The 25,265-nt window shown below is 46.9% G+C and overlaps 1 protein-coding gene across 1 annotated transcript in view; it reads right to left on the reverse strand.

Moving 5' to 3' along the window:
- Positions 1 to 2,642: 2,642 nt before the first annotated feature.
- Positions 2,643 to 25,265, reverse strand: part of LOC134406244 (deleted in malignant brain tumors 1 protein-like) — a 45,813-nt gene continuing 23,190 nt past the window's right edge. Inside the window, exons 3-13 of the mRNA XM_063137570.1 lie at positions 24,314 to 24,619; positions 20,484 to 20,798; positions 19,776 to 20,081; positions 15,731 to 16,045; positions 13,098 to 13,403; positions 12,183 to 12,497; positions 10,138 to 10,449; positions 8,628 to 8,957; positions 6,308 to 6,631; positions 6,063 to 6,191; positions 2,643 to 3,588 (exon numbers count right to left, since the gene is read on the reverse strand). Coding sequence (XP_062993640.1) covers positions 3,425 to 3,588; positions 6,063 to 6,191; positions 6,308 to 6,631; positions 8,628 to 8,957; positions 10,138 to 10,449; positions 12,183 to 12,497; positions 13,098 to 13,403; positions 15,731 to 16,045; positions 19,776 to 20,081; positions 20,484 to 20,798; positions 24,314 to 24,619 — 3,122 coding nt within the window. The 3' untranslated portion in view covers positions 2,643 to 3,424. The remainder of the gene's footprint in view (positions 3,589 to 6,062; positions 6,192 to 6,307; positions 6,632 to 8,627; positions 8,958 to 10,137; positions 10,450 to 12,182; positions 12,498 to 13,097; positions 13,404 to 15,730; positions 16,046 to 19,775; positions 20,082 to 20,483; positions 20,799 to 24,313; positions 24,620 to 25,265) is intronic.

Genomic DNA, 25,265 nt, shown 5'->3' on the forward strand with positions numbered 1-25,265 from the left:
ACGCATTAGAATAGGTAATTGCATGAAAAAGTGTGTTCCCTTTTGCGCTGATCTGTTCCCTCTTTTTTGGTGATGGACGCCCTAAAAAGATGCATCTAGGAGGCCCACAAACTGGATATTTGTAGTTTCAGCCGTCATGGTCATATCAACTTTACAGAGGCAATACAGATGCAAAACTCTACAATGCAAAGAAGTAAAATACAAAAAGATACTAAAAAGGTTTTCATTAGAAGGTGCCCACAAATATGTAAGTTCATTTTAATACAAAGAATTAAAATAAAAGACACTAAGAGTTTACATTAAAAGGTCCATCAATGTATAAAAGTTAATGCTACTGATATGTTAAAACTTCATGTTAAATTTCATCATTACAGTTCATCATATTGACCTCTATGAATCTTCTTCTCAACTTTTGGGCAGCCACTGCGAATCTTGCAACTCTGTCTGTCACAAATTTGTCAGCATCAGAGAGCAAATATATAACTTTAACTTGAACATCACTGTCAGATATATCCCATAACAGATTCAAAATAAATTTTGTCCTGGGTTCAGAATACAGAGAACAATAAAACAAATAGTAACTTTTTGTATTTTACTTCTTTGCATTGTAGAGTTTTGCATCTGTATTGCCTCTGTAAAGTTGATATGACCATGATGGTTGAAACAACAAATAAACAAACAATGATAGGAAGTGGTACCAGGCTGGGGAAGGCTGCTTTAAAAGTATAGAGTTTGGCTTACTTGCATGGGTCGTCTATGCGACCCATCTAGTAATACACCTGCCCTCTGCTTGAATTGTGGCACACTATAATTTGGATTTTATGGGCTGGTGGATTGATTGATTCTGCCTTTGGGTCTCGTGGTTGGATGCAGCAGTCTTTTTGGTGCCTTCCAGCTCAGTGACATTTATGGTACTGTGAAGGACACAGCAGCAATCCCCACCCCCTAATCGTTTGAGGAGTGTCTTGTATGAATTGTTTCTCTGGATCTAAAAGGGATTGGAAATTCCTTTAGAAAAGAACATGTCCTTTGTGAGTGTGCCATGCACAATCCAGGTGACTTGTGCATTTCCATCCCAATTTTTCGTATTTACGTCCATTGAGTTAACACACACACACACACAATTTAGAAACTCCAAAGCATAATATTAACACCACACGCTGCCCCCATCTTCGTACTATTTTAAAGCACAGGCAAGAAAAATGGCCCTATATACATAATAAACACACCTGAGAGTAAGTTCCATTGAACTCAATAAGACTTATTTCTGAGTTGATATGTATATATATATGCATTGTTAAAGTGTGTATTTAACATATTCCTTAATTGTGCTAGAAAGCAACATTTAAGATTCTTGATATTGTAGAGTGTTAAGACAAACACTTTATTTTTAACCCTTTATTCTCCCGTTCTTTGTAAATGCAGAGATTTGTATATTCTGTAAAAGCAGAAACAAAGCAGAAATTGGGACAAGTCACTGTGCTGGTTGTGGACTGTGCAACTTGTTAGCAGTGAAGGCTAAGAAAGAAAAAATCCACATGGAAATTGTTCTCTGTTACATGTCAACAGCCACATCACTATCTGGGAGGGACAGGAGCTCAATGGTGGAGCACGTGCTTTGAATGCAGGTCCCAGGTTCAATCCCTGGCATCTCCACGTAGGGCTAGATGGAATTCTGCCTGAAACCCTGGAGAGCTGCTGCCAGTCAGTGTTGGTAATATTGGGCTAGATGTACCAATGGGCTGACTCAGTATAAGGCAGCTTCCTATCCCATCCTCTGGACCAATTCATCTCATTTCTGATTTTGCTATATAAAGACAAACTTCCAAAGGCGTGATACTTTGAATAATTAAACATGACTCATTGACACAGTGAAATATACTATTACTTTGTTGTTGTTGTTGTTATTTAATATGGCTTGTTTCATATGCAAAAATCCTGCAAGATGGTGTGTGCTTTTTCTATAGAAGTCTTGGATTGGTCTGGGACTGTTTAACCTTTGTGTTATTCAAACTGATGGAACTAAGGCTCTGTACATATGTACTTTCACTTGGAAATTACATCTGTTCACAGCCTTAGTTCCATCAGTGAAGCAAATGTGGGGTGGGGTGGGGGGGTTACTTCCTGTGCAAACTCTGTTTCCTCCACCTTCTCTAAAATGAATTCATCTGTTGAGCTGAAAGGTTCCCTACCTCTGTTTTAACTTTGAAATCTGATTTAATAAGAACCCTAACTTTGTGACTGACACAAGGACAAGCCAATCAACATTGGGCACAGCCAGCTCCAAGAGAAAAGATGTTGGCTTCATGATGGTTATGAATCAGGTTTCTGCTTTTAGGTAAGCCTCAGAAAAAGACTGTATGTGTGTCGAATGTGTGGTAAGTTCTGCAGCAGAGTTATTGTTGAAATCACGCACGTCTGTACATAGTTGTAGCTGTAATATGGGCGTGCATTGCTGGTCCGCTGAAGCATAGCTGAAAGAGTGATTATGATTGGTTCTAGGTTTTCAGAGAGGAACTGGGATTGCTCCTTCTTTTGCTCCCCCCCACCCCAAATTAAGGCTGCAATCCTAATTATACCTATTAGAAAGTAAGGCTTGTTGACATCAGTGGGATTTTCTGCTGAGTATCAACTATCAGCTCTTTAGTCTAGCATCAATGTTTAATCAATAGGCAAATAGAAAACTTAACTCATCCAGATTAACACATGCAGTTAAACCTTTTCCTTGTAGGGCAAGTGACCAATTGACTTAAGGATATCAATATGCCAAGCTATGGCTATATACACACTCAATCTCATCTAAATCAGAACCTCAGCAGAGTCAGGTTAGTACTTGGATGGTCTTGGGGACGGGGAGAGAATGATGATTCAGGTGTATGATGGAGAAGAGATATAGTTCTCATGAAGGGACTGTACCACTTCATTTTCCACGTTTGAAAGTGCCTGCCCCTCTAGGAAGAATTTTCAGGGGCGGGGTGGATTTTGCAAGTGAGCTAGAGCAGCAGGAAGTATGATTTCTCAGTCTTACTATTTAGTGCGTGACAAGCATGCTCTGGATTGGTTACAGCAGGGAAGCTCGGATCAAGAGTTGTTGCATGTAATGGCCAGAAAGCAAGGATTTTGAAACAACTTTCCAAAGACTTAAATTTTTTTGGCATTGTGGATGTTCCCAAGGACTTCCAGTTTGTTCTCTTCTGTCCCTGCCTAAGGAGTCCCCACTTCCTTTTGGTACTCCCAAGCCGGGATACCTGCATGTTCTCAGGGAACCCAGCAAAACATATGTAGTCTCTGTAAATTCATGGTAGCAATGCAAGAGCCGGTGGCATGGATATGGCCTCCTTCTGTGAATGGATGGCAGAAGGCCTGTCTCCTGGCAGGTGCTCATTTCTCATCAGCATCCAAGCCATCGCCCCCTCCCCATTTATCAATTTATGTTGTCTGTGCGAGCCTCAGAGGTGTTTTTCACCAGGCAGACGGTGTCGCCATCAGGGTCCACTGTGGGTACGATTTGCTCTCTTCCCCGGGAATACATCTCTCGAATGCCATTAACCATATCCGATCCCACGGTGATATTTTCCATAAATGCTTCTGCAAGGGAAAGAGAGACAGAGAGTGAACTGCCAGAGCCCCCTGACTTGTGATCTCAATTATACCCGACCATCCATTATACCCGACCATCAGCTCTTTGGTTTCCCTTTCTGTTGGAACCCACCTTTTAGCACTGGTCCTTAAAGATGGTCCACCTGGCCATACTTCAGAAATATTTGTTGATGGCTACATGCTACTTCCAATATTAGAAGCCTATATACACCAATTGCTGGGGAACATGGGGGGTGGGGTGCTGCTGCTGCACTGTGTCCTGCTTGTGGGTGGCCACTGTGTGAACAGAATGCTGGACTAGATGGACCTGTGGGCTGATCCAGCGTGGCTCTTCTTATGTTATCCTCACCTTTTAGGCATAGTGCTTCCCTGTCCCCCTTCATTTGTCTTTTCCAAATGACATTCAACGCTGCGTTACTACTGAGCATTCTCAAAGCTCATGACCCTTAGGTCTTAAAATATTTTGGGGGGGGGTACTTCTGCAAACCTCTAGGTTCCCCTGAGCATGTCGATAGCTCCCTCTTTATTCTCAGTGGCTCTGTTTTGGTTCAATCCCTGTGGACACTCATTCACCTAGGTTTTCCAGTAGAGGGAATGATATCAGGGCTTAATGGGAGCCATGCATGGTCAGGCTGGCCATTAATTGGATCTGGCCAAAGCCTATGGATTGCTACCTGCTATTGGCCCTATTGGTCCTGCATGCTGCTGCAGGGCGAGAGATGTTGCAGGGCACTTTCAGCCATGGCACTAATGTAGCCAGCCAAGCAGGCCCCAACAAGTTAGGGAAACACCTCCTAGCTCTTCCCATTGATGCTACTGATTGTATATCTTATATTGACCATGGGCAGCATGTATGTGTATGTGAGCGTGATCCCACAAAGGCCAAATATCTAGGTAACTGTTTTGCCAGTCTGGGTTCAAAATACAGCAGACAGGCTTTTGACTAGATCCCATAGAAGTGGTGACATTTGCTAGCCTTAAAAGATCTTCAATATTTTTATTTTATTCATTTATTAAAACATTTCTATCCGGCCCTATATCATTGGGGTCTCAAGGTGGCGCACATATAAAATCAAACAGTATAAAAGGATGAATAATGTACACAGCCAAAGATGAATTAAACCATTAACAAGCTAAAAAGAGTAGAAAATTTAAAAGCAATAAAAACAATTAAAACTTTGGGCAACTTTAGCCCTCAAAGGCTTTGATAAAAAGCCATGTTTTGATTTGACACCAGTTGGGCCACCAATGGGAGGGCATTCCACAACTGCGGTGCCACATTTAGCTGCCACTTTGTTTCCAAGTGCATGTCAAAGCACTTGCTTTGAGTATTAAAAGCCTACATGGATTGGACCAGGCTTCTCAAGGAGCATCTGCTCCCATATGAACCTGCCTGAGCATGAAGATGTTCTGTTGAGAACTTGGTTCAGGTGTCTCTGTTTTGAGCAATTCCTTTCTTATGTCCTTTGTGCTACTGCAACACTGTGCAATAAATTGTTCCATGTCTTTCATTCACTCTTGTTTACTGGGCTATCCTGTGATAGTGACTTTGTTGTGCTCTCCAAAGATATCACCAACTTGATTGTGTTAAGCAGAATTATTTACAATGAAGAACAATGTGGCAGTGATGTGGTGGTATGCATAATCCAATTACTCTATCTATCTATATAGTGTAAGGCTTGTAACTCGAGATCTACCTGACTGATTTTGCTCATTTTCATTTTAAACGGAAGCTTGAGCTATATAGATATGCAGAAAATTTTGAAAGTTCAAAAAAGTTCAAAGCTCAAGCTTTAGTAGCAATTAATTTCCTTTGTGCCAAACAGGTAAGGCAGTCCCTCTGCCAGCACAATGATGGACAGCCCAGCTCGGCCAATCAGTGGGGCACAAAGACAGGCCCTGGGCACAGCTGTTTGGTTAGGCTGTCACTGCCAGTGGAGAGGGAGAAAGGGGCAGAAGCAGCCAATTGGGGCATATGTGGGGAGGGGAGGGGCTACGCTGCAGGAAAATTCCCATTGGAGTGGGAATTCACTATGCATAAGCCACAATTGGATTATTCATGAGCGGCTTTGTGGTGAGAGGACTGAGGGGCAAAAAAGCAGGAAAGGAGCAGGACTCCTAGCACCCATGGCAACATGGGCTTTACACTAGTTTTTATCAAAAGAAAGAAAAAGGTCTGATTTATAGTAGTTGAGGAGAGGATGGACAATGGCTGAGATTTAGGAAAACGCAGAATTCTTGTTCCAAGAACAATTTGTAGCATTTAATGGACACCAATAACACTAGCACCTGTGCTAATTTTGTGCTAAAACCAACCAACCAAGCAACCTGGAGGAGATGAGTTAATCAGTTATTAGTTGGGAACTGTGCAAGCTACCCTGCAAATATTTGGATGGTGCAGATAAGTTTGGAGATACCCAATGAGGCGATCAAGGCTGTAAAATCGGTTGGCACCTCCTTACCTCCTCTACAATTGAAAGGATTCACTGAAAATAATTTCACTCTCTTCCTCCGCAGGTAGAACACGACCCCGCCGATAATCAGGGCAATAGCTAAGAGACTCAGAATCACTGCAACAGTTGTACTGGAGTCTGCAGAGCCAAGAGAGGAGAGATGTTGAAAGAGAGAGAGAGAGAGAGCTGTTGTTGCTAGGTTTACCCCCCTACCCAAAACCGCTTCTTAAGAATGGGCTGGATCATGTCAATACCTGACGGTCCCTCGCACACCGCTCCCGCGTAGGAGCCGCAGATGCACTTGTGGGGGCCTGCAGGTACGGCCTGGCATTCTGTTAAGGCTGCCTCAGATCCAGTACATTTTAACTCATCCAGGAAGGCCTGGCCTGAATTCGTGCCATATTCGTTGCCCGTCGTTGCAGACAGCGCTAATCCACAACCCAGTTGCCGGCATACCACCGTGGCCTCTTTAAGACTCCAGCCAGTTTCACCAATAGAAGACCACGTGCCATTATTGTTAAACTCCACCCGACCAGTGCAGGAGTTGGGGCCTCCAGCCAATCGCAGCTCCATTTGACCTGGAAAACAAAAGGCAGAAGCTCACATCATATTTCCAGCTGATGTGATGCACCTTCTCAGTGGTGGCCCCCTGACTTGGTCTTCCCAAGGAAACTCTCTGGGTGCCTGCTTTGATGTTATTCTAGCACCAGGCAGAGTCCTGTTTAGAGTTTTCCATGTCATGCTAACTGCGAGTTTGATTTCTGATGTTAGTTTTTTACACTAAGCTCTGCCATCTGCTGTTTTAAATTTTTGTCATTTTCTCGTATGATCTTTAAAAATAACTCAATCTTGTATTGTGGGAATAGGGTTTGAAAGGTGAGAGATAAATCCCTAAAATGAACTAACTAAATAAAGTACACACAGCCACAGCCACACCCATTCGGGGCTTATTTAGAATCCAAGCAGAAAGATACTCGTAAATGAGTGCTGGATCTTAAAGCTGTAGCTGTAGTCAAGCAGTCAGGTGAGGCTGGGTCAGAATAAGGATTTCTTTATGCTTTAGAGCAGGGACAGGCAACATGCAATCCACAGGCGGCATGTGAGGGGCCCTGGACATTTCCCCTCTCCGCCCCCAAATTTGCTATCCGAATTTGGGGATATGGCAGCTGGAAGGGGATGGTTTCCCCTTGTTTTCAGCACAGTGAGCTGTGGCACATTTTGAATGAAAAATCAGCACTTTTTTTGCTGCTGTGCTATGGAATTTTGGTAGCAAATTCAGTGGCACAGATGTGGTGCCCAGTGGGAAAAGTTGACCCCCAGACGTCACCTCCCTTGCCTTAGAGTGTGCAAAACTTCTCACATATCTTATGTAGCAATGGCCACTAGGGTATTAGACAAATGTATGCAGGCCAATAGCAGCTCTTGTGTTCCACTTGTGGGCTTCCCATGAGCATTCGGGTGACCAGTGTGGAAAACTGGCTACTGAAGAAAGGCCATTGGTCTCAACGAGCCTGGCTCTTATGCTCTTATCAACAGCTGTTAGCCATGGCAGCTAAGTGGAAGGCAATGGGGTGGCTCCGGACGTAACGGGAAATCATGCTTTTATACTACATGCATGAGCCTCTGGGTCATACGCCTTTCCCTCCCCATATCTTCTGCAGCTGCAAGGAGGCGATCAAAAGTTTCCACTTCTGAGTAACCACAGTTCCCCTCCTAAGTGTGGGGAACTGTGGTTTCCTTAAATCGGGGGAGCAACGTGTGGCTCTCCAGATGTTTTTGCCTACAGCTCCCACCAGCCATAGTCAGCATAGCCAGTGGGGAGGGATCAGGAGAGGTGTAGGCCAAAACATAAGGCGCACATGCTGCCCACCCCTGCCTTAAACCGTGGCTTGTTAGAACATGCCAAGCTGTATAACCAACATTTGATCCTAGATTGTTCTAAACAAACCACAGATATTTTTTTAAAAGAAAATAGCGGTTCCGAATTTGGTGTGAGTGGGGTTACTTTAAAAGCACAAGCAAAAGGTCCTGATCTCATAACTGCTCAAAGGGAGGGAAAGGGAGAGTGCATGAGCCCAAGGCTTGTGCAGGCTTATCCATGTAGTGGGAGTGTACGTTTCCCATTGCATCAAAGCTGCCCCAGTATGTAATTCCTGAGGAGCAACAGAGGAGGGAGGTGATTGCTTTCTTGGAAATCCTTTAGTATTGGTTCCAGTTCCATTTTTAATCCTTATTAAACAGCTTTTGACGGGTATGGTGGTGAGTACCGGATGGAAGAGGCTTACTTAACCCATACCTTGTTGGCTGTTTTCCTCTCAAAATCACACACACACCCATGTTGCCTTTCCCACTAGGGGTTCCAATTATGCTTACAAGGGTAAATCAGGAACTCGAGGTGTGTGTGTGTTTTGAGCAGAAAAGCAGCCAGCGGAGCAACAGTTAAACACCCTTTCCCTGCACCATTCCTTTGTTCGTAATTCCATCCTCCCGAGGCTGATCTTTATTTTAATTTGAAGTTGGCGCTTTGCTAAGAGCATTCATGTCGAGCTTGTAGTTTGCCCCCCAAAGAATTACCTGAGCATTTCACGCCAGCGTCCTCTGCGTGGTCGCAGTCGTGCTCTCCTATGTTACGTCCCCGGCAGTCTTTGAGGGATTGCTCCGTCCCCGTGCAGTTCACGTCGTCCAAAAAGATGGCGCCAGGACCTCGTCCGAAACGTGCTGAGTGCGGGGCTTCCAAAGCAAACCCGCAGCCCAGCTGCTTGCACACCACGTTGGCATCCGGAAGGCCCCAGCCGTCGTCACACACGGTTCCCCACTGCTGCTGGTGGTAGACCTCCACCCTGCCGGCGCATTTGTGGGGACCGTCTTCCAGTCTGACGTTGCCCACGTCCAGCGTGGACGACTCTACAGAGAACCCAGGATGAACAGTATTCAGTACAAGGACATGGCTGGAGGGTTTCCCATCCGCTCTAAGATAGGGGGAAGTCCTGTGGCTAAGAACGTGCCTGCAGTAGCCGAGAACCGTTGCAAATTCAAAAGGAGGGGAAGTAGGCCCAGGTCTTGGATTAGGAGCTTGAAGACCTTGCTGAGCCAAGTGAAGATAAAGCCAGAGAGGAAGGGAAGCCCGGTGATGCCAAGTACCATTTAGGGGGCACACAGCTGAACTACCATGCAAAGGGCTTCCTGTGGATCTAGCAAGCTTTGGTCTTGGCCTGTTTGTCATTGATCTTGTTTAAGAAAGCTCACTGAAGGCAGAAGAGTGGAAAAGCCGGGAAGTCAGATTTCAAAACAGGAGGGAGGAAAGCAGGGATGCTGATTCCAGGTTTCTTGCTTCCTTAGACAAATTAAACGTTTTGTCTCCCACTCTGATTCTTTCTTTATGTTAAGCTGATGGGAATACTACCCCTGCCCATTTTCTGTCCTTTATAACTGCTGTAGCTGTGGCTTGGCTCAACAGCTGGTGGAAAGCAGGAAACTCTAGCGATTGTATCCCCTGAAAGGCAGGAGATACCACCCATCTGACAAGTTTTTAAGCTGCTTCTGTCTACATCTGCCAAAAGGGCAAGTGGTAGTTCTCTCCCAAAGATGTTTACACCGCGGAAGCCTAGGCAGTTGCTGATTTTCTCTTTGTGACTCAGGCAGCTTTGAAAGACCGGCTGTAAAGCTGGGTGGGAGCTGACGTGTCTTTTCTTGACAGCGCTGAATGACTTTGGGCCGGTCACAGATTCTTAGCCTAACCTACCTCACATGGTTGTTGTGAAGGTACAATGGAGAGGAGGGTCAGGTACGCCCCCTCGGAGGAAAAGGTGTGATACACATGAAATAAATATAAAATAAAATAAATCTAGGGTTGCTCAGTTCTGAACTGGAGACACCGCCTGACACTTTAAGGTCATAGAGATTGTGAGAGCAGCTTGAGATGCTACACAGATTTGAGGTGCGGGCGAGGAAGTCCAAGTTCCTGGTGCAAACTCTTCTCCACTCTTCCAACATGTCTGACATAGATCCTTTGATCCCCCTCCCTTCCTGGAAAAATAATTCCCTATCTCCACTTTGAAGCAACAAGGTTTCCATTTCAGGTTACCTGAACAAACCACTCCAGCATCTTCTCCGTGATTACAGCTGTTCCCCTGTCTGTTTGCTCTGCATTCTTGGAGGACATCTTCTGTGCCTTTGCAATTGATATCATCCAACCAGATGGAACCTGATCCACGTCCAAAATGAGCTCCGCCTGGGGCTGCCGATGCCTTTCCACAGCCCAGTTGCCGACACACCACTTCAGCATCACTTAAGTCCCAGGTGTGGTCACATACGGTCCCCCACTCATCACTGTGGGCTGTCCGGACCTCCACCCTCCCGCTGCAGTGATTAGAACCATTGATCAGCCTGAGATCATCTGAGCAAAAAGGCAGGAAAGTGCACAAAGATCAAAGGATTAATTTCGCAGAGAACAAACCCAGCTGGCTCTAAAAATGTCAGGACTTGGATGAAACTTTCCTTACAAACAAGCACAATATGCCCGGTCCTAAACTGGTCCTCGCAGCTGGCAGACACCAGCAAAAACATAATAAATGCCCTGCTGGATCAGACCAAGGGTCCATCTAGTCCAGCACTCTGTTCACACAGTGGCCAACCAGCTGTCAGCCAGGGACCCAACAAGCAGGACATGGTGCAACAGCACCCTTCCTCCCATAATCCCCAGCAACTGGTATACATAGATTTACAGCCTCTGATACTGGAGGTAGCACATAGACATCAAGACTAGTAGCCATTGATAGCCGTTGCCTCCAGGAATTTATCCAATCCCCTTTTGAAGTGATCCAAGTTGGTGGCCATCCCCATATCTTGTGGTAGTGAGTTCCATAGTTTAACTATGCACTGTGTGATGAATCAGTTCCTTTTATCTGTCTTGAATCTCCAGTCAGCTTCATGGGATGACCCTGGGTTCTAGTATTATGACGGAGGGAGAAAAATGTCTCTGTATCCACATTCTCCACACCATACATACTTTTGTAGACTCTATCATGTCTCCCCTTAGCCTCCTTTTTCCAAGCTAAACAACTCCAGCTGTTGTAACCTTCCTTCATAGGGGAGATGCTCCAGCCTCTTGATCATTTTAGTTGCCCTTTTCTGCAAGGACTGACGAGTATGCACAGATGGCTCCCCATAGTGGAGATCATGCATCTGCTTCAGATCATGGGGGAAATGGGCAACAGACTATCAGTCGATCCTCTCTGTGTTTGGCAGATGGCATGCACAGAAGGCAGGCTGCACACCGCTCTGCCACCATGAACCTGGGCTTCCTCTAGTCTTTCTGCCTGCTCCTACTGCCAGTATGTGCGTGCACATGCCACGAAGTACACAACCGTGCTCCTCTCCCTCATGGAGTAAATGGCAGCATGCAAAAGTGGAGGTGCTTTTCAGGGCAGGTGAACTTGCTTTGAGCAAGAATGTAAGAAAATGTGAAGAGCCCTGCTGGATCCAGGGCCAGCCCAAGACATTTTGCTGCCTGAGGCTATGGAGAAGATGGCACCCCCTTTCCCGTTCCATGTGCAGAAGCCACCTGGATTACCATCTGAATCTGTCTTCAATACTGGCTATCAAATACCATCCTCCACTACATCTGTCTAGTTTGGGGAGCTGCAGGGCAGGGCAGGTTGTGTGGCACACACAGCTGTGTTTTTCAAAAGGTAGGAATAGCCAGGGAGTTCAGGAGGAACTATCAGGAGGCTGCCAGTGCTGCCGTGCCCAGCATCTGCCACCTGTAACAGTCGTCTTACTCTGCCTAAGGGTAGGGCCGGCCCTGGCTGGATTAGAGAGAACACATCTCTAGTCCAGCATCCTGTTTCCCACTGTGGCCAAACAGATGACTATGGGAAGTCCACAAGCAGGACATGAGGGCAATAGGCCTTCTCCTGCTCTTCTTACCCAGCAACTGGTATTCAGAGATGTTTGCTCGTGGTGGGGAGTGGGACGGGGGATTCAGACTTTTAAAAGAATGGCTGGAATGAGTGGTTTCTCTGAAGGCCAGGCACACTGGAGAGGGTTGTTGATGGAACCAGGGCTGATCCGCTTGCCTTTCCATTGCCACCTCCTTCTAGTGTAGTCTATTTCATCAAAGCAGATTACCTGAGCATATAACGCCAGCATCCTCTCCATGGTTACAGTCATTGCTTCCCCAAGGCTTGGCCTTGCAATCAGTGATGGAAGTTTCTGTTCCTGTACACTCCACATCATCCATCCAGATGGGATCAGATCCTCGTCCAAACCGAGCTCCACGTGGGGCAGATATGGGCGTTCCACAGTCAAGGTACCTGCACACCACTGCGGCGTCATTCAGGTCCCAGCTGTCATCGCACACGGTTCCATACTGTTGGAGATGAAACACCTCCACCCTCCCAGAGCACCGATGTGAGCCATTGACCAGCCTCAGCTCCACTGGGTCTGAAACAGGAAAAGGTAAAAACATGGAAATACCACAAGGCTGAAGACATATCAAGAAACATCCCAAGGAAGGTTGGCAAGAACTTAGATTTTACTCATGTTAATGTTTGGTGCTTCCTCTCATCATCAACTTCAGACTGAAACCAGACTATTATCCTGGCGAAGATTGGTTTCCCAAACCTATGTTTGTCTGTCAACACAAATGCAGGAGGGACACTTGTTATGAAGAATCGATTGTGGAGTGTGCTTAACGCTTCCTTCACCAGCTGATTATCCCCTGCAAATGTCTCCCTGGCAATTTAAGGGCCTCTTCTGCAGTGGCACCCATCCCCAGAATTCCCTTCTGTGAGGGGAAACTCTTCAGGGTGGAAGCCAACTGAACCTCTGTGGGGAGAGAGTTCCAGTCAAGGGGTTACAACTGAGAAGGCTCTGTCCTGCATTCTAGCCAGCCACATCATGAAAGGCAATGGAGTGTGGAACAAGGCCTCTTGCGCTGAGTGCACCACGCAAGCAGCTTTATATAGGCGGTCCTTCCAATGTCATTGTCCTAAACCATTTATCCTGGCCCTATAGTGTTATTAAACACCAAACGTACATTACCTGCACACTCCACGCCTGCGTCTTCTCCATGATTGCAGTTGCCGACTCCCCAGGAATTAGCTGGGCAGTCGCTGAGGGCCGTTTCTGTCCCTGCGCAGTTCACGTCATCCAGCCAGATGCGCCCCGTGCCCTGTCCAAAGTGAGCTTTCATGTTGGCTCGTAGAGCGACACCGCAGCTCAGCTCCCTGCAGATGACCTCGGCGTGTTTCATGCTCCAGCGGTCATCACACACGGTCCCCCATTCAGAGTTGTGGTATATCTCCACTCTGCCGGAGCAGCGGCTTGAGCCATTCACCAGCCTGAGTTCTGATGGGAAGCAAAGGGTAGGAGGACGCAACGTGAAGGCAAGAAGTCATTGGTTAGGTTCATGAACCTCTCCCCTCATATACACCCAGATGACATTTAAGATCTTCGGAGGAGGTCTTGCTGGTCATTCCAAAATGTCGCCATGAAAAACCTTGACGGTGGGCCTTCTCTGTAGCTGCACCCGCCCTCTGGAGAACCTCCCCTTGTGTGGTTTGGGAGGTGGAAAATATAACACCCTTTTAACGTCTCCTGAAGCACACCTTTCCACACAGGCTTTCCCTGGGCTGTACTTGCTACTTGGTTAAATTTGGTTTTACGTTGTATCTTTAAATTTGTAAAGCTTTATATTATGTTTTTTAGGGATGTGCTCCGCTTCTAATCGGACCGGAGAAGCAGGAGCGGAGCGGGGGGCTTCGCCTGCCCTTAAGGCGGAGGCGAAGAGGATTGGGGGGCCGGCGGAGCGTGGCGGAGAGGATCGAGGTGAAGGCGGATCCTTCGCCTCGATCTGGAGCTCCGCCGGAAAGGTAAGTGGGGTTTATCGGGCCCTGCTGCTGTCGCTGTCGCCCATGCGGCGACAGTGGCAGGGCCTGGTAACCCCCCCCCCGCCCTCCTCTCCCTTACCTGCCTCCATCCGCAGTCCGTCAGCGTCTTCAATTGAGCCCGTGGTTCCAGCAGGAAGTCTGGGCCGCTTGCGGACCAGACTTCCTGGTGGAACCGCAGGCTCAATTGAAGACGGCGACGGACCACAGACGGAGGCAGGTAAGGTCCCCCTCTCCCTTGGTCCCTTACCGGGCTCTGCCGCCATCGCCGCATGGGCGGCGACGGCGGCAGGGCCCGGTAACCCTCCCTATGGGGGGGAACGGAGCTCCGATCCGGATCCGGAGCTCCGAGTGGAGCGGAGTGGGCACAGGCAGAGTGGGGGCGGGGAGGAGCAGCCCGATCCGAAAATGGCGGATCTGAAAGTGAAGTGGAGTGGGGGGTCCGTGCACACCCCTAATGTTTTGTTCTGCTGTATTTTATGGTTTTAATTGTGAACTGCCCAGAGAGCCTCTGCTATGGGGCAGAAAATAAATGTATTTCATCATCATCATCATCATGGCTACAGAAGCGGTGCAGTTTCTCACATTTACATAACTTTTTTTTTTTAAAAAAATAGCAGCTGTGGGAGCTTAACCCTTTCTTCCATGCCATCCTTCCAACAATCCCCGTCCAGCTACTATTTTGTCCTCTCCTGGCGTAAAGAGCAGCTTGGGGTGGGCAGTTCATCAAGAAAGCAATACAGGGGAAAGGGTTAAACCCCGTACCCACATCACAGTCCGCATCTGGAGTGGGTGTCCCCTTGGATGCAATTTTGAAAGGTTAAAGATAAGAAAATATGATCATGCGTTTGGCACGTCATGTAGTTGTCCCTAAGGTGGAGTCACTGCTTCATGCTCCACTCTGGAAGAGGACAATGCCTCTTCCGATAATAATATTTGTATAGTTGCAGCCATGAGCTCAAATGTGGCTGGTTTCCAGAGTGCTGAAATAGCTTGTTTTAAAGCTTCAGCTAGTGGGTGAAATGAATAAGGGGTCCAGTTCCATAAGTTGATTAGAATGCAATAGGGCCAGTTCACTCCCAACCACCAACCACCCACTGGCCAGGCCAAAACTAAAAAGACAACAATAGAGGTGGTGGACACTATTTTCTTCCAGAGAATAGCCTGGGAGAAAAACATTTCTAGTCCCAATCCAGTGAACACATTAATCCCCTGTCTCCCCAAAACTAAAATAAAAGACAACAATAGAGGAGATGGGAACAGGACTTAGAAGAAAAAAAGTTCATCTCAATCCAGAGAACACATTAACCACTACATGGATCTATTTATGCAAGAAATGGAGAAAGCAGTGTGCAAAAAATTGGACTGTGTCTCCTCTTTCTTTTCCTTCTCTCTCTCTCCCCCCCCCTCAACTATCAGTAATAGAGCTCAGGAAGGTTATTGATAAACCAGGTATTCAGTGTGATATAGTAAGAGACAGTGTAGGGTGTGTGTGTGGTTAGATTGCCGGAGTGGATCTTCGGAGATCCAGTTTCTAGTCCCCTCTTGGCTGTGAAGCTCACTGGGTGACTTTTGGCCAATCACTGACTTTCAGCCTAGCCTACTCTACAGGATTGTTGTGAGAGTAAAGGGGAGAGGAGGAAGGTCATGTACGCTTCCTTGGGTTCTTGGAAGAGGAAAAAGGCAGGGCATAAATGTAATAATGAATAAAATAAATAAAACCCCAAATCCAACTTTTAGCCAGTTTCCAAGGCTGCAGCATGGCGCCCTCCAGTGCCCACTCATTACCTGAGCAAATAGCGCCGGCATCTTCGCCATGGTTGCAGTTATGTTCTCCCCATCCTTTCAGGCGGCAGTCCCGGAGGGCAGCTTCTGTCCCTTTGCATTTGACGTCGTCCAGCCAGATGGGATCATTTCCTCTTCCAAAGTGAGCACTGCGTGGGGCTGACTGGGCAACCCCGCATCCCAGCTCCCTGCACACAACTTCAGCGTTGGCAATTTCCCAGCCGTCATCACACACCGTCCCCCACTGCTGGTTGTGGAGAACCTCAACTCTCCCTGCACAGCGACTTGTCCCGTTCACCAGTCTTACCTCATTTGGATCTGAAATATGGTTAAAGGCCTGTTATTTCTTCCCCTCCCGGCTTCTCATCCTCCCTTGTCTTTGCTCCCAAGGATCCCTGGGATACTCAAGTGGTTGGCTGGCCATTCATGAAAGCAATGCAGATGCAGTGCATGAGACTGGGCTCATGTCTGACTGAGTGAGCCATTTCTAGGCTCACTGCTGGGAACTAGCCTTTGGGGTAGGCATGGGCAACTCGTGCCTCTCCATCTGTTTTGGCTTACAACTCCCATCAACAGGCTAGGGCTGATGGGAGTTGTAGGCCCAAACAGCAGGAGCACCAGAAGTTCCCTGGTCTGAGGGAAAAAGGGATGGCTTTCCCTGCCTGAACTATGTGTAGGGGGTAGGAGGTAGTCTCAGGCCAGGGAGTAAATTGCAGTCAACCCCCGCCCCCCTACTCCACCTACCATAATACCAACCTGCCTTAAAAGGTTATTTCATCTGAAGGGCTCTGGACATCGAAACAGAGCCATATTTTTTGGCGTTCATTTCAGTAATAGTTGAAAAGGGTTCTTCCGTGAACATTGAGGGCTATAATATGCTGGATTAAATTAGTGTTCATGTTTTTGAATGGCTGGTGGCTACTAACTATTATGGAAACACACAGAAAAGTCCAGTGGTAAATTTTGAAGTCCAGAGGCTCATCATGACAGTCCCTGTAATCATGCCAGAAATGCAGCCAACTGTGTTCATCCATATTTTTAGATGTGCCTGTGTACTGTGCAGCACATAGCATAACATTTAATTTTTGTGAACCGCCCAGAGAGCTTCGGCTATTGGGCGGTATAGAAATGTAATAAATAAATAAATAAATAAATAAATAACATCCAATTTATTAGGATCAGCTGACAGCCATAGAATAGTCAGCTGGTAGCAGGAAGTGTAGTGTTTTGCTCATTGGATTTTCATAGAATCATAGAATAGCAGAGTTGGAAGGGTCCTACAAAGCCATCTAGTCCAACCCCCTGCTCAATGCAGGAATCCACCCTAAAGCATCCCTGACAGATGGTTGTCCAGCTGCCTCTTGAAGGCCTCCAGTGTGGGAGAGCCCACAACCTCCCTAGGTAACTGATTCCACCGTCGCACTGCTCTAACAGTCAGGAAGTTTTTCCTGATGTCCAGCCGGAATCTGGCTTCCTTTAACTTGAGCCCGTTATTCCGTGCCCTGCACTCTGGGAGGATCGAGAAGAGATCCTGGCCCTCCTCTGTGTGACAACCTTTTAAGTATTTGAAGAGTGCTATCATGTCTCCCCTCAATCTTCTCTTCTCCAGGCTAAACATGCCCAGTTCTTTCAGTCTCTCTTCATAGAGCTTTGTTTTGGCTTGAGAGGCGCCCGTTCCTCCCCACCTGTACGGCCTGGAAGCTTGCAAACCATGGCTGCCCACAAAGGCTTCTGGGTGAATGGTTGCTTCTGCTTCTAAACTAGCATACTGTTATTTCAGTCCGTACCAGTCAGCAACATTCTTTTGTGTTATGGAAAAGATGGGTCAAAAGCACAATTACAGTGATCTCATGACAACATCAGGTATCTTATTTATGTAGCCTGGTACTGTATCTGGAGGCTCTAACAAGCTGGCATTCCAGCCTTGCAATCCAATTAGTAAGTGCATCTGGGTGAAGGGGATGCTTATGTGTGCCAAAGAAATGCCAAGTAGTGCCTTGTTTATCAACAACAATGTAGACTTATGCTATCGATTCTTATGATGAGAAAGCTGTTTTGTTATTAATCCCATGCAATAATTACTTAATCTTAACTTGGCAGCAGTGCCAAGTTCAGTTATCCTATCATTGTTCTTGTGCCTAGGGGTGGGGTCCAGATTTTGCCGAAGGGTCTTTTTGTGCAGGAAGCTTTCGCAGTCTAGGCCACTTTTATTGGAATATGCCTGAACGTGCTGAAATATGCCAATAAATTAGTTTCCTTGTAAGCAAACCTGTGAGTTTGGCTGCTTTTGTCTCCTTGCTAACCCCTGATAACAACCTGAAGCTCATGGCCAGAGCAGGAAGAATTGATACTATTGGCGCAGTGGGCAGAATCACTCAAGTGATTCAAGTATGTTCCGATTCAGAGGGAAGGAGGGAGCAGAAGCAGCCGGGGTGAGCAACTGGCTACCAGGGTAGCCACAGAGTGACATGTGGGGCCTTGTTGCTAAGCATCTGGTGGTCCTGTGTGACCCAGTTACATGGACAGAGTTGGAGAAAGAGTGCACGCCTGCTCATGTCTTAACAGCTATAGAATCGCTCCAGTTGAGCAAACGGTCAGCGAGAGAGAGGCAGGGTGCCAGCCCTTTAGCCAGGCTGATGCTGACAGCATTGAGGACCACAGGGCAGAAAGAACTAGAGTGCAAAGTGAAAATAGAGCAGTTACAAGACAAATTAAGCAAAGAACAAGATTTCAGACTCCTAACCAGAGAAACTCTGCAGGACAGCCTTGCTACTAATGAAGCATTGGAGCACAAAGCAGAAGAATGAGCAGTCAAGGCTGATTCACAGGACCCAGAAAAAGTGTCATAGGCACTCAAAAGTGTGCAGCCTGATTATGTCTCCTGGCTGGGATCCAGCCAGATGGGATCCATGGAACGATCCGTCAGAAGAAGAAAATCTTGCCATACGCGAGAGTGAAGAAGAAGCTGAAGCTGTGGCATAGGCTAAACCCCTTCTAGAGAAAAGAGCTCGCCAGAAGACAGTCCCAGGGCAAAATGCGCCCGTGATAGACACATTGCAAACTATGAAAGACTACACCAGCTAGGAGTTAATTGCTTTACAGCAACAGTACCAGTAGAGACGAGGTGAAACAACTCTGGCTTGGTTAGTTAAAGTTTGGGATACAGGTGGAGATTCTGTGCAGTTAACTGGAGATGAAATGGTGAAACTCAGTGGAGTGACCACCCAGCCAGCGTTAAGGCAAATTCTTCACATGGCTCCTACAATTCAAGGGATACATAGCCTCACAGATTGGATCATCCTAGCCATGCGCCAAGCGTGGCCAGATTCAACTGAAGTAGATGCTGCAACCCAAACCTGGCGCACGCTGGGAGAAGCCCAAGCCCAGCTGAGAGAGTTAGGAATGTTAGCTGCTTGCTATGGAAATGCTTTCATGGGGCCAGACCAGGATAAGCCCCTGTCTCCACTGTACCCCTACCGACTTGGGTGTGACCTGAAGGAAACAGTTCTGGCCCGTTTCTTGCAGCTGGCTGGTAAGACGCTGCCTTCTGGAAGGAGGGTGAGTATTTGTTCTTGCTTTTGGGAGAACCAACACTATTTTAAATACTAGCATTGTCTGTCTGAGTGTCTGCTGAATATTCCTGGCATTCCTTGAGAGGCTGGTGGTTCTGGTTTCAGTGGGCTGTGAAGCCTTTCTAGGTTTCAGTCAGGACCATCCAGAGCTCTAAAGGAGCTATCTAAGGTGCTGAACCCTATCCCCAAAAATAGGTTCAGTGCCTTAGACGGCTCCTTTAGAGTTCTGTCTGGTGCTGACTAAAGCCGAGAATGGCTTCACAGCCCCACCGAAGTCAGAGCTACCACCTTCTCCTGCTGGCATTATTTGTAGGTACCAACCAACTCCCTTCAGAACAGTTGTGCCATCCAGCTTTCATCCTGAAAATATGCTTTGGCAGAATATCTGACTGCAATGAAGAAAGTATTTGATCTTGATCTCAGGAAGCTTGGCCCTACACAGCTTTCTCTAATGCCATGGTATTGTGCAAAGTCACCTGAGCACTCCACACTGGCATCCCTCCTGTGGTCACAGCGATTCTCTCCCCAGGCGCTTTTGGGGCATTCATTCAGGAACGTTTCTTTTCCCGTGCAGTTGACTTTGTCTAGCCATATGGTATTGGGGCCTTGGCCAAAGTGTGCTCCTGGGGTAGCTTTTAAGGCGGTTCCACAGTCCAGTTCTCTGCACACGACATTGGCATCGTTTAAATCCCAGTCGTTGTCACAAATGGTCCCCCACTCGTGGTTGTGATACACCTCAATCCTCCCAGAGCAGCGGCTCGGTCCATTCACTAGGCGGAGCTCTGATGGGACAAGAAGAGTTAAACACATTAGTACACGCTCAGAGTAAAGCCCCATTCAGTTCCATGAGCACCACACTGCACGAAGGGGCAGAGAATGTCATCCAGTTAACTGGGCAAAAAAACATGTAGACAGATACGTACCAAACCGATTTGGACTAGATCTAATAGTTTTCATTTACAGGAAGGTAGAATTTGGTTCAGGCCCAGCCCAAGGTGGGCCTGATGTGAACTGCCGCCGTCCTGCCCTTTGTACGTACTCAGCTCCATGCTAGATGGAGATTTGGATCCTTATCAGTTTATGATATTCTATGGTAGCATTTCAGCAAAACAAGAGTTGACCAGAAGAACCTCCCACTCTCCTTGCTTCAGTTCTGAATTTGCATGAGTGCGGCTGCATCTCACCTGCACACACGACGCCGGCATCTTCCGTGTGGGTGCAGTCATGTTCCCCCCATGCTTTTGCTTCGCATTTGCTGACAGCCGTCTCTGACCCGGTGCAGTTTATGCCGTCCAGCCAGATGGGACCACTTCCTGGTCCAAAACGAGAGCCTCGTGGAGCTGATAAAGCACTTCCACAGCCAAGATACTGACACACAACCTTGGCATCATCGAGGTCCCAATCGTCATCGCAAATGGTCCCCCAGAGCTTTTCATGCAATATCTCAACTCTTCCAGAACAGTGATTGGGGCCGTTTGTTAATCTGATCTCGGGTGGTTCTGAGAAGGATGGAAATAATTGACAAAGAATGAATATTTCTGGAGCCACTGTCCTGTATAATTGCTTTCTCATAAAGTCCCTGTCCTCTGCTACTATCACACTGTGGCCCGGGGTTGTGTGGGATGCCTACAAGTGTTCATAATTTGATTGGTGTGGTTGCTGTGGAAGTGCACTTGCTGCATTTTGTTCAAACATGCAAACCTTCTCTCTGAGTCTGAGATCAAGTGCAGGGGAAATGGCTTCTTTGGGTTCAAAGTAAAAGCTGGCTGTGCACAGCTCTGATTGGCTGGAACCTGTAACTTTATGCACCCTTTCCCATCCATTTTGGAGCAATTTTGCAACTACTTTAAAATCCATCATCATCATCATCATCATCATCATCATCATCATCATCATCATTATCATCTCTTACAATATCAGGAGACAAATGTACTTTTACTTGAAGAAGCATACTGTGATGTTCAGCTGCCTTATATATTATAAATGTAAATATATGTACAACGTTATTGTTTATATTATGTATAAGGTTCAGGAAATAAGTAGGCCTCAAGGTACTTATAATTAGTAGGGGGGGGTTGAATGCCTGTGTATTGATTGGATGGTTGAGGGGGGAGTGCAGATTGGCTGAGTAAGAGTGGGAGGAGCTGGAGAAATGTATCATATATAGTTAAGTGAGTGAGAGGAGGGTGTAGATGAGTCTGTAGAGGTGTCAGTGTGTATCTCTCACTCTCTTCACAGACCATCTCCTAACTCTCAAATCCTCATATTCCACTGACTCGAGTGTTAGGAGATGGTTTGTGAAGAGGGTGAGAGATACAGTGTGTAGGTTAGAATTCTGTGAGGTAGAGAGAAGTAGAAGATGCTAGTAGTCTTTAGTGGAACCTTGTAAGAAAGAAGTGACTGAAACCAATAAGCTTTGAACCTTGTAACCATACGCACTTGCACTGAGAAAACCATTAAGCTTGAACACGCATTAATTGAGTTAATAAATTCCAATTATAGTTACAACCAACTGGCGTGGAGGTGTCTGAGGAGAAAACAACAAATGGTGGCAGCGGAATGGGAAACAGGGCTAGGTTGCTGGGCTGTGGAGCCTGAAGAAGAGGCGAGACAGGAGCAGCAGCAGTAGACCTAAAGCCTCAAACACGTCATTAGCACAGGTGTCATGCCCTGCATAGAGATGGAGTCAGGAGATGAGGAGAAGGTGGTAGAGGCTGGACCTAGTACCGAGAAGCCCAGCTCAGGTAGTGAGGAGGCTGGACTGGCAGAGACTGTGGCAGAGCCTCAGAGAGAAGAGCCAAGGCCAGCTGGGACCTCTGCTAGCTCTGAGGGCCTGATGCCAGCAAAGACTATGGAGGAGCCGCAGAGGTCTGAGGAGGAGGCGGAGAAGCCTGGTTTCAGCCAGTTGCGGGCGGAGAAGGCAACCAGACGCCGGTCTCGCCGCCTCCACCAGAAACACCAGGCAATTAGGGATCAGCTGAGAGGCCATGACTCAGCACTCTGACTAAGGATAAAAGCGCAGCTGGGAGCCCTGCAAAGTGTCAGAGATTATCTGAGCATTCTGGCGGAAGCCTTTGCTCTTGGATTTTGTGACCTCGTGCCTTGTTCCTGAATGCCTGGATTCTGATTCCTGTCTTGATTCCCGGACCCCGTGACCACGTCTGCCTACTCTGGATTCCTGCTTCGACCTTGGACCGGTTTGTGACTACGTCTTGCCTGTTGTTGCCCCTGACTCTGGACTGTGTTACTGGTTTGTCGCTGACTGTTGGCTGTGTTTGAACTTGGACTGCATTATCGAATCTCCTCTTTGCCACGCTCCCTTGACTTTGGACTGGACATTGACTACTCTACAAGCCTGCTCCTTGAACTGTTCCTGTTCCTTGACTTTTGCTGTCAAACCCCCGTTTTCCCCTCCTTTCCCTGCACTGTTTAGCTTCTGTAAATAAACACCTTCGTTACCTAGCTACCGGCTGGTCTTATCTTTCTTTGTCAAGCCATTCGGCGGCTTTCCCGGACAACAGGGGGGATTGAAGTGGTCCTGGGTGCTAATGGTGTGGACAGTCCTGTCGGGTGCTTGTTGGTGTCTCAGGTGAAGGTGAGATGACACATGGGGGGCAGGGCGTCACATATACACCCACATCATGCTTTTCTTTGCTGCTCCAAGAGACAACTGTACCTCAGTCCCAGCCACAATCTTTCTTACAACATTACAGATGAAGAATACGTTATCCAATTCTCCCCAATGTTCACACACAGCAGATCAGGTGATGGGGCTGATCTATCTCCCATTTGAGAATAATTTATGGAAGGATGTCTAATTTGCTGTCTGAAAGGAAAGGGGGATTGCTTCTGAAGAACTCTTCTAAAATCACCTGCCATTGAGCCTTCACTATTGCCTATGGTTCAGGTGGTCTCACCCCTAACAGGTCATGGAAATGTCCTGAACTTTTCTTTCAGGAGGGACTTTCTGGAGGGATTAAAAAAAAATGGGCCTTAATCCACACCCAGAGCTTCTTTGATGATAAGAGCAATTGGCCATGGAAGGTCCATCCCATCTGCAGCATGCAGAGAGCAGCGGCTATCTGTAGAGAAGTTCTGATTCCATCAGACTGGGGAGAGGGATTGTGAGGAAGAAGTGAGAGAAAAGTCTCCCATGGCCGCCTTCTTGTTCACTGAGAGGTCTTTCAGCAAATTCCCCCACTCCACACCATCACTGAGGCCACTGTTGGTGCTTCACCTCTCCATTTTCTTACTTTCCTGGTTTTCCCTTTCTACCTGCCTTACACATATGTTTCTGTCAAGGGAGGAAGAGGAGGCCCTTCAAATGGCAACTAATGGCCAGGCAGCACCTTCTCAAGTGTGCTTATCGTTGGGAATATGACACCCTCATCTGCAAGTTTTCTGGGAAGGAAGGGGTCAGTGTAGTGGTTAGTCAATTCATGGGAATTGTGATGAAAGACTAGTTTTAGTAGCTCTATATCCTATGTGTAGCTTCGTGTTCCTTCTCTCTGCCTCTCTCTCCCAAACCCTCTCTCTGCCTTCCTCCGCTGATGGGAACACATACTGAACACACACACACACACACACACACACATGTTGAACACACACACACACACACACACACACACACACTGGACTGAACAAACTTTTCTTTTGAAACAGTAAGCTGTGTCTGTGTATTCATGACTAAAGCTTTTCCCTTCGTTCCCTAAAAGAAGAGTATTTTGCTTGTTTTTCTGAGATGGCCCATGTGCTTTGGGGATTGGTAAACACTCATTCCATTTCGCCTTGTTTCTCTCTCTGCTGAACGGTCTTGCTAATAAGAGGAAGCAATTTCAAATAATTTAACACATATTTGGCCCAGAGATGCCCAGCTGCAAATCCCACTTAGTTTTAGGCCAGACATTACTGCCCCAGGGTTATGTGAACAGGTGGAGAGGCTATCTTTCAGGCAAGGGGGTGGACCATATGATTTTACAGGCCTTTCATATTTTCACAATTCCACGATTGTTACCTGCACACTCCACACCGGCGTCATTGCTATGGTCACAGCTATGTTCCCTCAAGGTTTTTGGTGGGCATTTCCTTAAACTGTCTTCTTCTCCTGTGCAGTTCACTTGATCCAGCCAGACAGGACCGGTTCCATGTCCAAATTTCGCTGCACCCGCTGCAGCTAAAGCATTTCCGCAGCCTACTTCCCGGCAGACGACTTGGGCATCGGCTAAATCCCAGCCGTTGTCACACACGGTTCCCCATCTTTGGTTATTAAGCAACTCAACTCTGCCGGTGCAGGAAGTTGAACCACCCGCCAACCTCACCTCTGTTTAGAGAGAAAACAGAACGTAATACATCCAATGCAGTTGATGCTAAAACAGCAGGCATTCAAAGCAAGCCTTCCTGGATTTAAAAACAGACTACTATTTTTTTCTGACATGCAAACATAAGCATTCACATGCTTAGTGAGATCAAGGTTTTCAGCCTTCTGCCTTTGGCAGTAGATCACCAGGTTCTTCATGTATGTTCACAAACAGAGTATGGTAATAGAATCCCTCTCCTATTTTATTCCCAGGATCCTAGAGGTTTACCACTGCTGGACAACAAACATTGGTTTTCTGCCTGTTATTTTGAATAGTTGCTGGTTGACCTACCTCCTGTGAATTAATGGTATTCTTTTAAAGGACATATATGGACATCAAAACATTCTGTATTAGTGAGCTCCAGAAGTTGATGGTGTGTTGTGTGAAGGGTGGGTGGGATCATCTTGCAACAGTTTGAGCAACATGTTATTGGGAGAAGCTACTGAACAGCCTTGACTTCGTAAATGTCAAAGCGTGGGGGTTCATCACTGATAGTCCCCTTCACAGTCATGCTGTGAAAGGCAGTCAAACATTCAGGCAGTTGTATTGATCCATGCCAACAAAATACTGTGTCGATCCATGCCAATAGTTTTCATCTCCATCAAGAGC

The sequence above is a fragment of the Elgaria multicarinata genome, chromosome 11 (genome assembly GCF_023053635.1).
Source record: "Elgaria multicarinata webbii isolate HBS135686 ecotype San Diego chromosome 11, rElgMul1.1.pri, whole genome shotgun sequence".
Lineage (NCBI taxonomy): Eukaryota > Metazoa > Chordata > Lepidosauria > Squamata > Anguidae > Elgaria > Elgaria multicarinata.